The sequence below is a fragment of the Ascaphus truei genome, chromosome 1, assembly GCF_040206685.1.
Source record: "Ascaphus truei isolate aAscTru1 chromosome 1, aAscTru1.hap1, whole genome shotgun sequence".
NCBI classification, from domain to species: domain Eukaryota; kingdom Metazoa; phylum Chordata; class Amphibia; order Anura; family Ascaphidae; genus Ascaphus; species Ascaphus truei.
The window spans coordinates 466100748-466117550 of NC_134483.1; the positions used below are offsets into that span (position 1 = coordinate 466100748).

Consider the following 16803-nt stretch of genomic DNA (forward strand, 5'->3'; position numbering starts at 1 on the left):
ATCAAGTGGCATGGATCAAATGAAATGCAGAGCACCGTTTCATCGGTATAAAACAATTAGTGTTACCTGTAGTTTCTAACAAAACACACACACACACACACACACACACACACACACACACACACACACACACACAACACACACAACACACACACGTTATTCTTGTTACTACTTCAAGATCTTCTAACTAAATAAAATGGTGTCTATTTTGCCTATCAACCTTATTGGTGCTGAGAGGGAGACGCTGAATAATATATACCAACTGCAGCTTCATTCATCCAGGTTCTGCAAACTGTGTTAGATCTGGCAGCTATAAAGGGGCCCTGAAATAAAGCAGATTTAACTAAAATCAAAAGAATGTCGTAAGAAAAATAAAGTAAGTTTAAAGTGGGGGGGGGGGAGGGGGGAGACGTGTACATTAGTACAATCCGTTTTGATGGTACTTGAGTAGCTTATTTTAAAACGTTGATGCTAATACAAAGTCATCAAAGCACTATGGTTCTTGTCCCAATGTGACAGGGTTCTTTATTGGACTATTTGAAATACGCCTCTTGCTTTTCAATGTCCTTCTATCCATCTTTGTCTCCTCTTCAGAAAGGGGGACAATATAAAGCAGAGCCTGGCGAGCTCCCCACGCTCAGCCTCTGGCAGTGCCAACCTCAGCCCTTAAACACATTGAAGTTGTCATTGCTTCATTAATCTGCAACTAGTTACTTTGCAAGGCACACACAGTACACTTCCCATATAGTCTGATACAGTTACAGTTCTGCTAGGGCTTGATTGTATCTGCTCGTGAAGCAAGTGGAGAAAGTGTGCAATTACTAGAAGACCTTAACAAACTTCTGATAACTTCAAGATCTGTGCACAGAAAGTTGTTTTTTTTTTCACTGTGCAATGGCTCAAATGAAACCATAATCTAAAGGAGTTAAACGTATGCTGTGTGTATTGTATACATCTGGGAAAGGACTGGTAGCTGTACCAAGCCCTTCACAGGGTCTGGTCATTTCAATACTCCCAGAGCTTAAAGACAACACTGCATAGAAACAATTATTAGATACACAGAACAAGTATTCATTTAATCAAATACTTTAACGAGCCCTGTGTCTATTGTATTTAATTCACTATAGCAAGCGGTCTCTTTTCACATAGCTATTCACTAGACAGGTAGAGCTAGGAAGGGGGATTAATATCATGCTGCTGGATGCTAAGAAATGTCTAACTGGCACATACTTGAATGAGTCTGATCAAGAGCAGAAAGTATATAGGGTCGCGCAACTGTGCCAGCTTTGTCAAGATTGTAGGGCTGAGAAATATACACTAGTTTAATTTAATATGGCACTGACAGTTTTATCAAGAAAGTCCAGAGCTCTATGGCTTGACATTGATATAAAGAAGCATTTCCATTTTTATTTTTTAAAGATATATTTTAAATGCAACTCTTTGCCAACTCTTTAAAATTATATCTATAGATAGGGGTACAATTAAAGATTGATTCTAACATTGTTCCCTATAGGCTTTAGCCTTTAGCTAAAGCCTATAGGGAACCATGTTAAAAATGGTTATTGAGGCAAAAAGTGACACTGTGTGCTCATTTGCATGTCATTTCCCAGAATCCCTTGCTGCAGTGGAAGTGCTGTATGCTGGGTGATAATGGGGAAAGGTGGGGTTGCGGACCTGCCCAAGACATGCAGATGAGCATACAGCTATATTTGCATATATATATATATATATATATATATATATATATATATATATATATATATATATATTGTGCAGAATAAACGAGTTCTTCAGTATTAGGTGATACCTTTTTTATTGGACTAACAATTTATGTCATAGGACAAGCTTTCGAGAGCTATGTAGCAACCTTGGTCACATTTGTTGCATTGAATCATATACACTAACCACCAAACCTCAAACAGAAATTAGTCAGCAGAAAACTTCATAACGATTTTAAAGACATGAATAACGGCACAAACCGTGCAGCAACACACGCTGCAAACTCTGCAAACATATTTGCCAGGATCCCACAGCCAGTCCAACCATAGAACATTCAATGTTAAAGGATCATACAGCTGCACATCCACGAATATAGTGTATATGATTCAATGCAACAAATGTGACCAAGGTTGCTACATTGGGGAAACCAGCCAAAAATTACAAGGAAGAATGAATATGCACAGACACTCTATACTCCATCACGAAGAAGGAAGATACTGCTCACCTGTGGGACATCCCTTCTCACAACCAGATCATTCCATAAATGATTTAAAAATCAAAATCCTCAATGGAATGTTTAAAAGCACCCAAGAACGGAAAACATTTGAGCTCAGAATGATAAGACTCTTTGACACCAAAACCAAAGGACTTAATGTGGACATGGGTTTTCTCACACCCTACCAAAACTGTCTGTAATTATCCTGCTTGCCTCAACTCTTATTCACACTTTCTCTCCCTTCCCCCCCAGCATCCCTTCCCCTCCCCACCTTTCTTTGACACTGTCTCCTGGCTTCAAACACTTAACACCCTACCTTATCTACAGTAAATATCTGTTTTTTTGCTCTCTCTCTATAAACTGTTTTAGCCATTGATTCCTGTGTAAATCAGTATTGCTTGACCTGAAGAAGAGAGGAGAACTCTCGAAAGCTTGTCCTATGACATAAATTGTTAGTCCAATAAAAAAGGTATCACCTAATACTGAAGAACTCATTTATTCTGCACTATCGCAACTGGACTAACACAGCTATTTTCTGCTTTATATATATATATATATATATATATATATATATATATATATATATATATATACATACATACATACATACATACATACATACATACATACATACATACACACACACACACACACACACACACAAACACCTATGTGGGTAGGTTCTCTGGCTATGCATCTTAACCCAGGCTACACTGAAAAGCTGTGCAATGCAGCAAGAATAAGCTTATAGGGATCCATGTCAAAATGAATTTGAAGCAAATGTGTGCTCATTTGCATGTCATATCCCAGAATCCCTTGCTGCAGTGGAAGCACTGTATGCTGGGCAATAATGGTGAAAGGCGGGGTTGCAGGCCTGTCTAAGACATGCAAATGAACATACAGTAATATTTACAGTTGCTTTATGCTTTACTGTGGAGGGTTTTTGTCACTTTTTTTACCCACCATAACCTTAATGACAGTGGTGATTACCTAGTCTAGTCTCAAACCTGCTAGCCATTAAGACCAGCGTCACACTGATGATACCCATCAAGGTTGAAACATGTATGTGAGTGGGTCTAATGGCTTTGCATCTCATCCCAGCCTCTGTCTAAAAGCTGTGTTTAAAACAGCATGCATTGGCTTGAGGATTGGCTTGTGTAATACGAGCTTGAGACAAAAGGTGGCACTGACTGTTCATTTGCATGTCATTTCCCAGAATCCCTTGCTGCAGTGGAAGCGCTGTATGCTGGGTGACAATGGGGAAAGACAGGGTTGCAGACCTGTCTAAGACATGCAAATGAACATACAGTAATATTTACAGTTGCTTTATGCTTTACTGTGGAGGGTTTTTGTCACTTTTTTTACCCACCATAACCTTAATGACAGTGGTATATATATATATATATATATATATATATATATATATATATATATATATATATATATATATATATATATATATATATATATATATATATATATATATATATTGTTTGTTTGTTTGTTTGTTTGTTTCAAAAGATAGGAGAAAGTGCAATATATCTCAAGCAATACAAATATTGCACAGGAAACATTTGCCCTCAAATACAGCTCTCCACTTCTAAAACAGACAGACTATGTTTATTTGGTGAATTCGATGGGGAATTGTTAATAAATAAAATATGTTGAACTGCTTTAGGAATGCTTCCAATTGTTCTGTCAGAAAAAATATATCATATTTGGATAAGCACCAAGAATTACACATATTTACAGTAACAATCTTGTAATGGGCTTGTTTTTAAGGAGTTTGGTGTACTTCAGCAGATATACAGTATGCACACCATTCTTGCAAAGCAATGGGCTGCAGGTGCCCATATAGTCATCGATTGGATGGGCAGTTATGCAGAACAGAGGCTGTAAGAGCTCATGAAGGGGGCACCATATTTGTATATTTTTATTTGAAAACGTAGATGACACCGTGAATTAAGATGTTACACTCAATCCGAGTGTATTCCAAAATTGTAAACATTAAACACCCCCTGTATTATGTAAAAGCGTTATTGTTAAACTAACTAGTGTTTAGACAGTAGGAGTGTTCTTTCAAAGCATATGGACACTTGGATGCTTCTGTAACAACTTTATAGCAGTCATTGACCTAAACTAATTACTCAAATGATGAATACCCTGTAATGAGTTGATATGTTTAAAATAATGACAGCAACAAGATTTAGTTTTCAAGAACATCTTATCCTAAATGTTTCTTTTGTTACTGTACAGAAATGTAATATATTCACCCCATGGACTAAATGTGGAAATTAAAGTGTAATTTTATTTGTATGTTTTCCAAGCTAGAAAACGAAACGCCTTATACTTTTTATGTTGTTATTATATGACTGCCAGACGGGTTGTAATAGTATGTGAGAGAAAAAAGCAAGAACGTTGTACAGTATTTATGGAACTGTTTCTACTGCATTCATTACTAATGAAAACACTGTTGCTAAATGTTATGTGAATACAGAATTTAATTTCTGAACATATAGATTCAGTGTTTCCCAGTTACAATCCCTTGTCTGATATATGGGTTATACATTGATTATGGTTTTCATGTTTTTTTTTTTTTCAACTTTATATTTTTATTTCTTTTATAAAACAACAAAAGATAACATTACAGAATTTTGAAATATGCATATAACATTGGGAATGGGGAGATGGGGGATTGAGGGACTCAAAAGCGAAAAAGGGAGGGAGGTGAGCGGGGTAGGAGGAGGGTTGATAGGGACATGGCACAACAGTTACATGGTTACAATTTATTCGGTTTATTACTTGTTTATTTTCCAATATTATTATTCTAAACAATATTATTTTAATGTTCCTCTAAAACAGCATCACAAAACCTCATCAGAGCTGCTACACTCATTACAACACACAGAAACCCAATAACCATCCGGGCCTTCCAGCCACAAATCAACATAGTGTAGAGTTCCAGATTTGTCCTGTCCAACAGACCCTGTTTCTGCCATTCTGTCCAGCCAAGGTCCTAAATATTTCTAAATGTGTCAATGGAGTCTGTTAAATATGCAGAATTTTTTTGTAGCTAAGTGTTAACCAGACTCTGTTGATTATTTTGGTTAAATTTGGCGTAGGACCCTTCCAGGAGGCAGCTATTGCACATCTACAGTAGTTGCTGACAGAATATGCAGAATGAGTTGACACTCATAATATGGTATGTTTAATAGGGGCTCATTTAGCAGGGCTGTCCATGGACTCAGTTGTATTGTTTTATTTAAAACTCTATTTTAAAGGCCAGCGATCTCTGACCAGAGGCCAGCTATCAATGGACAGTTCCACCAGATATGTGCCATGGTTCCTCTGACCACAGCCCCAAAAACAATCTGGGGAGATGTTCCCATAAACTCTGTGTAATCTGTTGGGGTCAAATACCAGCGGTATAACACTTTATAAGCGGTTTCTTTTATATTAGTATTTATAGATATAGAGGAAGTTGCTTCTCATATATCCTCCCAAGTGGAGGCGTCCTGGAGTTCCCCCAAATCCTCAACCCACTGTCTAATATAAACTTTATCCTGTCTAGTAGAGGTGGGATAATTGCTTGATAGAATATGGTTATCTGGCCTTTTGCAAATGGGTTTGAGAGACAGATCTCCTCAAATTTAGTTCTGTGGATGGACACATTTTTATTTGCATGTTGTATGACAAAATGTCTCAACTGCATATAAAGGATTTCATGTTTTAAGGAGATATGTACAGGCATACCCCGCATTAACATACGCAATGGGACCGGAGCATGTAAAGCGAAAATGTACTTAAAGTGAAGCACTATCTTTTTCCCCCACTTATCGATGCATGTACCGTACTGCAATCGTCATCTACGTGCATAACTGATGTAAATAACGCATTTGCTCTATAGTCTCCCTGCTTGTGCACAGCTTCGGTACAGGTAGGGAGCCGGTATTGCTGTTCAGGACATGCTGACAGGCGCGAGCTGCCATTTGCCTATTGGACGATATGTCCTTACTCGCGAGTGTACTTAAAGTGAGTGTCCTTAAACCGGGGTATGCCTGTATCCAAGTCTCCATGCAAAACTGGTTCCAACTAAAAAAAAAACATATTTAAAAGCACATTGAAAGTGGCCTAATGTTTTCTTTGAGGAATATGGCGAGTAATTGCCCCAGTGATGTCCATATTGTAGAATTTTGCATATGCATTTATTTTAAGATGAGAACTTCTAAAAACAAAAACACTGAACATGTGAATCATCATTTTCTCCACCTGTCCAGCATTTTTTTTTTGAGAAGCTTATTGGATGTGTATGGACATTGGAAAAAGGTGAATTTCATTACACCTTCCCGTTTTTGTGACTGTTTTTTAATTAATCTTTGCTATTTATGGGAATGCAGAAGAAAACAAGAAAATATATTGTGTACACAGCATTTATATAACCACCCTGTAATCTAAATGATATAAGTTTATTTTCTCTTCTTTTAGGCTAGCATTTCCACACGTTGAATTCCTCTATCCGGCCAGTTTTCTCAAATGCTTCTTCCCCTTGGTTGTTTTTTTGTTGAATTCCAGTGAACCCTGCCCTCTATCAGAAAAGAACCATTGGTTGCAGTGTTCAGAGCAGTTGATATCAATGACTGTTCATGGAACCTCAAAAGGCACAACAGAGACTATGACCAAAAGAGACAGCAGTGAGAGCTATACAGGTTGGATAAGATTAACTGAAACTACAAGCCACATATTTCTGAAATGGTTTGGCAAATGCCGTCCAATGTTAACATTGGGAACAAGTTAGGTTCTTTGTGTACATGTTGTTAAATTATTATTTGGCCAAACCCAACCAATATCAAAATATATTGTAGTACAGCTTTAAAGAACACATGGATCCTTTCTTGAAATATAGACATTTATACATAATTAGTGTGAAACTGGATAATTCAATTGAATTAATATTTAAATGGAATAATCTCAAAAAAACTTTAATGAAATGTGAACTAGTATTGGGAAGTTAATTTAGAGACAACATACCGATTGCCATGAAATACTCACATATTTCTTCAGGGTAAGAATTTGTCGAAAGCATAGTAATGCACCAAGATAACTCATGGAATAAGTGATGGAACAGAGAAAGGAATATACATATTTTCTTAACTTGATACATTTACTGGAGCGATTGTAGTCTGGTCAGTGTTGCTATTGATTGAAATTCTACTCAATGCTTAATGCAGACAATTAGTAAAACTGTATGTACTTGATTGATACTTAATCCCCTCCCTGCTTGAGTCCAATGATGCCCCATTATAAAATGCTGAACCATAATTTAACGTAGACTCTGAGCGCTCTGGGTATTATTAATGTGCAAACAGCACCAGGTCTATTTAGTAAAACATAGTTGAACGCGCATGTTTGTGAGATAAATTAAGTTTATTTTTGCCCCACTAAGACTAGATTTTATTTCAAGAGGCTCTGAACAATTTCCCAACGATTTTAGCTGTATTAATTGAAAGCTATACAAATATATAGATTTATTGCAACACCTTGAAGACTTATATGTTCATAGCTTTAGGATGTAAGCAGTGCAGTGTTCTTCACTTCACCTTGCTATTTATTACGTATTGTTTTAGAACGAAGGCATTTAGATACCATTAGATGACGATTCGTGTTTGAATATATGTAGAATCATGTGGACCAAAAGTTATTTATCAAAGTTTCCCTGTTGCAAAAGGGGTGAGAGAGAGAAAACAAATAGTACTCGATTTATTAAAGTCATAACCAATTTATGTCTGCGGGATTTTTTACTTTGATAAATCATGTGCTGTTTTTGCATTAGTGCTGCACCAGATCTGCAGTCGAGATACATATTAGCTGCCTAAAAGTAGAAGTGGATCCAATTGCAATTATACCGGTTTCATAAAATATGCAGCAAATAAAACACGTTACTCATATCGTTTTTATTTAAATAAATATAAATATACCTTTATATAAAACTATTCACATGCGGGTGAGCTTGCAAACATTGTGACATTCAACTATGTACAGATTGTTACATAAGACCTACAAGTTCTCAGTTGTCTAACCTCGTGACAGTAGCAAAAAAAACATTATTTAATAATAAAAAAAATACCTGACCTGTTAATTTCTGGTACTGGACAGAACATCATTCTGTATCTTAATTTACAGTTTGGCTGATAGAGCATGTGGGTTTAAAATATGCAAATTCCCCAAAATGTAACATTTGCAGACAACCATCCTATGTTTTCCAATCACAACTGGCAACTTTAAGAAGAAAACTGCACTTTCCTTAACTTAGTGATGACCCGATATAAACTTCATATGCAACTACTGGATCTTGCTTATATATCACATGTGGATCTCACAGTCACAATAGAATAGTGCACTTCAGTCTACAAAGGTGAGATTTCTTTGTCTTCACTTGTAGATGCTGGTGATAACGATTCTTCATCTTCTGACCTGGGGTAATGCCCTTGACTGCTGGCACATTTGCAGCCCCCGTGGGTGTGTCTTTGAGAGCCTTTGCTCGCTTTCTTGTGCTTCACCCTTCTGTTCTGGAACCAGATTTTCACTTGCTTCTCTGACAGGTTCAGATAGGTGGCTATCTCGATTCTTCTTAATCTGGACAGGTACATGTTGGAGGAAAACTCCCTCTCTAACTCCAGAAGCTGTGTGCTAGTAAAAGCTGTCCTCATCCTTTTGCCGTTCTGCATTTGCCCATTCTCAGGACCTCCTACAGAGGAAAATAAAATAGTTATATAGATAATATACCATCTAAAAACCCAACCCCAAGAATTTCAGTCACAAAGCAATGTACAGTTTCTAACCTGTTTGCCGAAGCATGATAATAAACTGCAAATATTGTTTAGCAAATCATTTCATGCACAAACCTATATCAACAGATCAACGAGTTCATTAGGTTTGCATTAAGAAAACATTCTGTTGTATATCACCCATACACGAACATGGTTTATTTCTCATCACTGATCACTAACATGATGGCATTATTAAAAACAAAACAAAAATCCAGCAGCGTTTACTATATAGCATTGTGCTTTTGCTTCACAAAACTTTATTCTGCATGGATGACCATATTTAATGCAGCAAACGACACGTCACATTGATATTGATGCATTATCTTAAGCAGCAAAAAGGATCCCGAGATCCTCGGGCTGATTCTGACAGGGCTACTATGTGCTGTATAGTCTTATAATGTTATCTCTTACCTATAGATAGACAGTGGAATCTCCTGGGGTCCGTAACGTTGTATGTGGGATTACAGACAGGTGCATGTCCCGGGTGGACTATGGCTGGAGTTGGCTGCTGGCTCATTCTCTGACAGTATTGGGCATCTCCACTTGCGAACTGGCTCTTGAGCAAAGGGATGCTGGTTCTGGAGTTGTGCAGGTGAGAGGTGACACAGAGGGGACAGACACAAAAGCTGCCACTTTTCCTGGAGGGACAGACAGATGCAGAAACAGACATGACTGTAGGGGACGGCATGCTGATGGGCAGAAGGAAGTCTTGCCCATGGTGGTGGTGGTGATGATGATGGTGGTGATCAGGTAGGGAAGGAGCTGGTCTTGATGAGTCTTTGATGATCAAAGAGTCGACATAAAAAGATCTAGACATTGCAGGTCCCTGGACAGACAGCTACTTCCCTCTTTCAATGGCAGTTTAGGGTTCCTCTGAATCACTCAGTGGCTCAGAAGGTGCTTATGTTGAATAGCTAAACAAAAGGGTCCCTGGAGAGGGTTGGACTTAACGTCACCCACGTGTATCCCCTGCCTGGGATTTTATAGAGAGACCATTAACACGTGATAACTGAAAGAAATGCGGATCTAAATCTCCTCCACTTGGTTGAACCCACTTGATAGCTTGTCTAAGTTAACAAAACAAGTGGGGGGCGGAGGAGGGAGAAGGGGGGGGGGGGGCGGAGGAGGGAGAAGGGGGGGGGGGGCGGAGAGACTTTGCAGAGTGTTTGTTTTGTTAATTTTACTGTGGCTTCATTATTCTCCAAGTAAGATACATTATAGAGACAACAGCTGCACTGTAGGATGTTCATAAATAAAAATGAATATCTTCTTAACAATCACAGCTATTACAATGTTATTACCTAAACAGCAGTACATTCCTTTGGATTACTTTCCTTTTTGTACGTTTAAATTGACTTTTTCAGTGGTCAAGGTCTAGCGGCATTAGTGGGTTCATAGCACCACTACTTCTTACACAAATATATATATATATGAGAGAAAGCGCTCGCTGGCACTCCAATATCAGCAGGTATGGGTCAGGTGCTAGATCCATAAAGATAAATAGGGTATACTTTACCACCAGCAATGAGGGTAAAAATGAAAACAGCACTCAGAAGTAAAGTCCAAAACAATTGTATTCAGCAGTAAGTCACACAAGTCCAACGTTTCGATCCACACAATGGGATCTTTCACAGGTGTGTGTGTGTGTGTGTGTGTATGTATATATATATACACACACAGACACACACACAGACACACACAGACACACAGACACACACACACACACACACACACACACACACACACACACACACACACACACACACACACACACGTATATACCTGTTTAAACAAAACTTGATTTATTTGAAAAATTCTCCTTCATTTCTATTCGAAAAGAAGAAATATGGTATAAACATTTCCAAAATCTTCAATGCCTTACGAGGCTGAAACTTGGCACCACTTTTTAATGAAATCGCCCATTTTATTTTTATTTTATTTGAATGAATCTGCAATATTGCATACCACTGGCAGCAAAAGTGTTAAGAATGACTTGATCCCAGTTGTTATCATAGATATACACCAATAGCTATTCGTATTCACATTTTATTTCTGTATTGAGAATTGACAACTAATAATGTTATTTATTCTGAATGCTCACTGATTATGTTCTGTTATAATATGATATGTTAAGGTAATTAATACTAGATACTGTCAGATAAATGTTTGTTTATTTATTTCTCTTAAAAACAATCTGTACATTTTACACACACATAGTTGTCAAAATGTGAAAGCCTTAAGTCAAAGTTGTCAACATTTTAGTAATCCAAATACAGATGCTGATAAGAAGAGAAACTGTCAAGAAACATTCTTTGATCTTGACCAAGCTTTACAGGGCAACGTACGAAAGTTAAACTAGATAAACAGGATAACTATGACCAGAGTTTGGACATTTCATATGTCATTATTAATCCAGGATTGAATTTATATGATTTCATCTGACTAGATTTATTAGTGGAAGAAAAGTCCAATAATTGAATGAAGTATCATTTATAGATGATCAAATCTACTTGGCCTTGAGAACCGAATTGACAATTTCGGCTCAAATATAAAGTAACATATGTACAATTATATATTATATATTATATATATATATATACAGTATATATATATATATATATATATATATATATATATGTGTGTGTGTGTGTGTGTGTGTGTGTGTGTGTGTGTGTGTGTGTGTGTGTGAGTGGTTTCTCTGGCTGTGCATCTGATTCCCATGCTGTGCTTAAAAGCTGTGTTAACAGCGAGCATTAGCGTATAAGGGGTCCATGTAAAAATGGATTTCAGGCAAAAGGTGACACGTGCTCATTTGCATGTCATTTCCCAGAATCCCTTGCTGTATGCTGGGTGATAATGGTAAAAGGCAGGGTTGCAGACCTGTGTAAGACATATGAATGTGCTCACAAGGGATCTTTTTATTATATGATATACAGTGGAGGTTTCTTCTCGCCTTTTTCACCCACCATAACTTAAAATGTGTATGGTATATATATAGCAAATAAAAAGATCACTTGTGAGCACATTCACATGTCTTAGGCAGGTCTGCAACCCTGCCTTTCACCATTATCCCCAGCATACAGTGCTTCCACTCCAGCAAGGGATTCTGGGAAATGACATGCAAATGAGTACACAAAGTGTCATCTTTTGCCTGGAATATCCATTCACATAGAGCCCATTTGTGTTCACACAGGTTTTAAGCACAACATGGGACTAGCAAAGCAAGTCAAACCACTCACAGACATGTTTTAACATTGATGAGGTTGGTTTATACTTGCTTTGCAATATTTCTAGGCTGGATAGGTTTACCACATACAAGGCATTTTAAGCTACTTGTAGCATCTCTCTCTCTCTCTCATAGAAAAATATATAATATTTCCATTTGCGATATACACACACACACACACACACACACACACACACACACACACACACACACACACACACACACACACACACACACACACACACACACACACACACACACACACACACACACACACACACACACACACACACACACACACACACACACGTTCCCTGGTAATATGTATCTAATAGAAGAAGGGTTTTAAGTTATGGTGGGTGCAAAAAGGCAACAAGAAACCTCCACAAGTGATCTTTTTATTTGCTATAATAGAAGGTGTAGACATTTGATTTACACATACAGTACTGCATATATGTTTATACTACTCCTCCGTATCTAATCAGCGGAACTCTTTCCAGCTTCAAGCAAAGAGTTTAGGGGGAGTCCCAATAAAACTTTCAATCAGCCGAAAAAAACATCTCAAACTACGATCAAAGTAACTCCTAAATAAACCACATTCGCATCAAGTGAACAGTAAACATGCATAAATTATTCATGTTTTATTGGTGCTGCAATTTCAATGGTCTGTTTAAAGTAGTAAGTACATTGTAATACTCAACGGTCCCAGAATTATCCATCACCAACTCTTACATGTCAAACATCAGTAGAAACGCAGTATGTAACTTTTAGCAATAGCTGGAAGTTTTGATTTACACATCATGCAGGCGGTGAATACAGTATAATAAAAAGCCATATAGGTATGATAGGCTTGTTCTGAGAGCCTTCACTCCACAAGCTCAGGATTTGTGGATGTGGCAATTAGACTTCTAAAACTGGTTATTGAGCTATTTGGATGTGATTAGGATTCCATTAGAAAGTGCTTACTGCATGGTGGATCTGTGGGCTGTAAACAGGGAGTTATTTAAAAAATGTGCTAATCCAACATCTTGTGACAACAATTAGCACGTTTTAGACTCATGGAAGGTCAGTGTCAACTTTAAACCGAATTAGAAGTTATTTGCAAAAGTCCTTAACACAACAACATGCTCGCTTTCTTTTTTTTTGTTGCTATAAATATGTTGATGGCTGTGCTTTAAATGACCATGTTCATAGGAAAATATGGGCAAAATATATGAAAGTTTGTTTGACGATATTACTGATATCATTTAACACCCCCTGCAAATTTAAAGAACTGAAATCTGGAGAACTATGGTTCACTATAGCACGTTTTATTGCATCTTTCATTAAATGTTAAAGATACTTCTTGACATACTACTTGATGAGTCTTTTTTAAAAGGTAAATATTGAAATATGTAAATATTAAGTGACGTATAGCATTGCAGAATTTAATGTTTCATTAGCTAACGATGAACATGCAGAAACTATGGATTGTAAATCATATGATAGATGTAGATCATATTTTGATCAAAATAGCACCTTAAATGATAATGTAATTTTTTTTTTTACTTGTGAGATTTTCAGTGTCAGGATTACAAGAAATAATGAATGTAAAGACTATGGTTATGATGTGCTATTACTTAACCACTTCAGTGCGGCAGGGTCCTTACAAACAACGAGGGAACGGGCATATCTTGTATTAGACATCTTGGTCGGGCCATTTCTTTGAGAAATATATTAATTAGGAAATGTTTGGTGTATTGGCTATATTTTGCTCATAATAATCAAGATGTGGGCTAAGCTAAGCTGTGAGTAACCACGTGAAATGTTACATTTCCAGAAAGTGATTTCTTGAGGAAGTAAATGGTTATCAGTATGGTTTATCTGATGCAGTTATCTTAGACAGCTGATATTTTAAAACGCAATCGTATCGGACACTCATTATCTACAATGCATCGCAGGCATTCCTGTTGCATACAGTATTGCCTCAAACCATTTGATTACTTGTCTAAATGCCAAGGAGCAGTACTCTGTCTCATTTAAGAAAATCACATAATATTTGCATAACAAAAATAATTAGACAATTTTTCTAAAGATGTTTATAGAGACGATTAGTAAACAACAAGCATTCATGCCCTGTACCTATTAATACAAGCATTATTTACTGGAATTACCCTTTAAATATGTTCTATTTTTTAAAAATTTATTTTACTTCTATGCATTTTAGCAGTTAAACGCACTCGTACATCATGGCTCTCCAATATGTGCTCTCATCCAAAGTACTGTATGTCTTTGGATTTTTTTTTCTTTACAGATAGCCCGGGCATAATAAAAATCACACATCAGATTTTGAATCAGTAATTGGGATAATAAAGTATGTGCAGTGATAAAACCTAGAAAACAGTGATTTCAAGGCAAAGATATCCCAAGCCAGGCGGAATGATGTAAGGCGTGTGCCCACACCACACAGACCTCGTTACAGTTTTATTTTTCCATAATTCTGTCTGATAAAATTTCATTGGCTATTAAGTAATCCCTGAAATGAGAGCTCTTATGAGCCTATAATGAGCTCTAATTGCCTCGACTAGTCGAGCCACGTGGAAGGATTTAGAAGGTATTAAGCAGTTGGGTACAGAGCACAGGCTGTTACCTAGCCATTACTTTCATAATTCAAGGAGAAAATTAGTCCTTTTAAGGGAAAATCCTTTGATTCCCTTCATTCTACTCGGGGTGACAGAGTATAGCTTTGTCTGCGTTTAGTTCAAGACAGTGTAACAAATGAGAATGTAACGAAATTGCCCTTTTTATTAACAGAAGAGTTCAAAAAAGAACATCAGACGAACTATCCAAGCAGAACTATGGAAGTGTACTGGAGAATGGAATATGTTATTATATGTACATATATATATATATATATATGTGTGTGTGTGTGTGTGTGTACACACACACACACACACACACACACACACACACACACACACACATGAAAAATGTCATGTCAAAATAGCCGTTAAACTATACCCTAATAATACTCCTCTTATGAGGACCCATTGCACAATGCCAGATAATTATGTCCCTCAGAAAACAATTTCTTCAGACGTCCCTCTGTTTATTTGTCAGCGGGATTTCATGGATCCCCTACAACTGTTCCTACATTTTTTTCCCCATAAAATACTAGCAAGATGAAATCTTTAATAAACGTAGTTTAAACACTATAACCGACATAATGCTGCAGTATGGAACTACATATATACACACCTATATTAATCATGTATATTATTGTCCAGGCTTTTCCTTACATTTCTGTCCTTTATTCTGTTTGTTATCTGAGCTAAATCAGGACTTGCCCTGGCGTTCACTAATGAGGTCATTATAAAAAGCGTGAACAAGTCTATTAATGTTTTATTGAAAGCGCATCGTTAACTTGTATCCATCCTTTTTTTAGAAGTTGCATTGTGATATTGCTGTCTGTGTCACATCTTACCCGATATAGACCGAGATTTCTCCATTATCTGTAACCAGGCAACACTTTGTGAATACCAAAAACTGAAAAGAACCGCTTAGCCTTCAAGAAAGTCCTCAATAATAGTGGAAAAGAACAAAGATCCAGGAGACAACGAAATGCCACAGGGGTGACTTTTCATGAGCAATTATCTCTCATTAATCAGAAGAACAGCTGCAATATTAATTTCTCTCCCTTTTCCTCTCTTTTCACAATCCATGGGATTTAAATAATCATGTTTTATGGGGGGGAAACGCCTTGGGTGAGAAGAAGACATGGACATCCTAGGTTGATGCAAACTTAAGAATAGTGAGCAGTAAAAATGGGTAGATAGAATAATATTGTAGATCCCTTTGGCATTGGTTGTAATTTGAGAAATATCTTGTTTTTGCTGTGTATTCATGATGTGCAAAGTGCACGGGGATTGTACCAGGTCGTTGCTCTGGCTCAAGCGTGGGAGCTTCAACATCCATGCTGTCAATTTAACTTCCAAACATCAAGCCAAGCGTTGTAGATCTGTCCAAAGAGACAATCTTTGGGCGTAACGCGCATTGTAGCACATCAAAAGGCGAGAGAATTATATGAACTGAGAAGTGCATTCAGCAAGAATAGTGCAAGAGGTCTCCATTCAGAGACCTAGGATTTGAATACTAACAGATATGTAGTAATGGTCAAAAACTAGGGTTTTTTCCCCCCAATGATGAGGATGCAATATTAGAAGGAGCTTGTAGAGCTAAAAAGAATCTCATTACAGCAGTCCTGAAGCTTGAAGAAAAGAATTGTGCTATAATGAAAAGGGGACTTTTATGGGAAATCACTTCCACTGCCCATTGAAATTGTAAATTTCCATGCTCTTAACTGCGGTTGAATGTTACCACAAAGGGATATACTATAGATAAACACACTGGACAACAGTTCTCAAACATTGCTTAAAAGGTCACATTGATAAAAAAAAAAAAATATATATATATATATATATATATATATATATATATATATATATATATATATATATATATATATATATATATATATATATATATATATATATATA

At 36.9% G+C, this 16803-nt stretch overlaps 1 protein-coding gene across 1 annotated transcript; it reads right to left on the bottom strand.

Annotated features, from left to right (window-relative positions):
* Positions 1-7921: 7921 nt before the first annotated feature.
* Positions 7922-10005, bottom strand: GSX2 (GS homeobox 2). Its single transcript, XM_075566553.1, has 2 exons — positions 9454-10005; positions 7922-8960 (listed from the first exon to the last, which is right to left on the bottom strand). Exons 1-2 carry the CDS (start codon positions 9857-9859, stop codon positions 8620-8622), a joined length of 747 nt encoding a protein of 248 aa, XP_075422668.1. The 5' UTR covers positions 9860-10005; the 3' UTR covers positions 7922-8619.
* Between the last annotated feature and the right edge of the window lie 6798 nt (positions 10006-16803).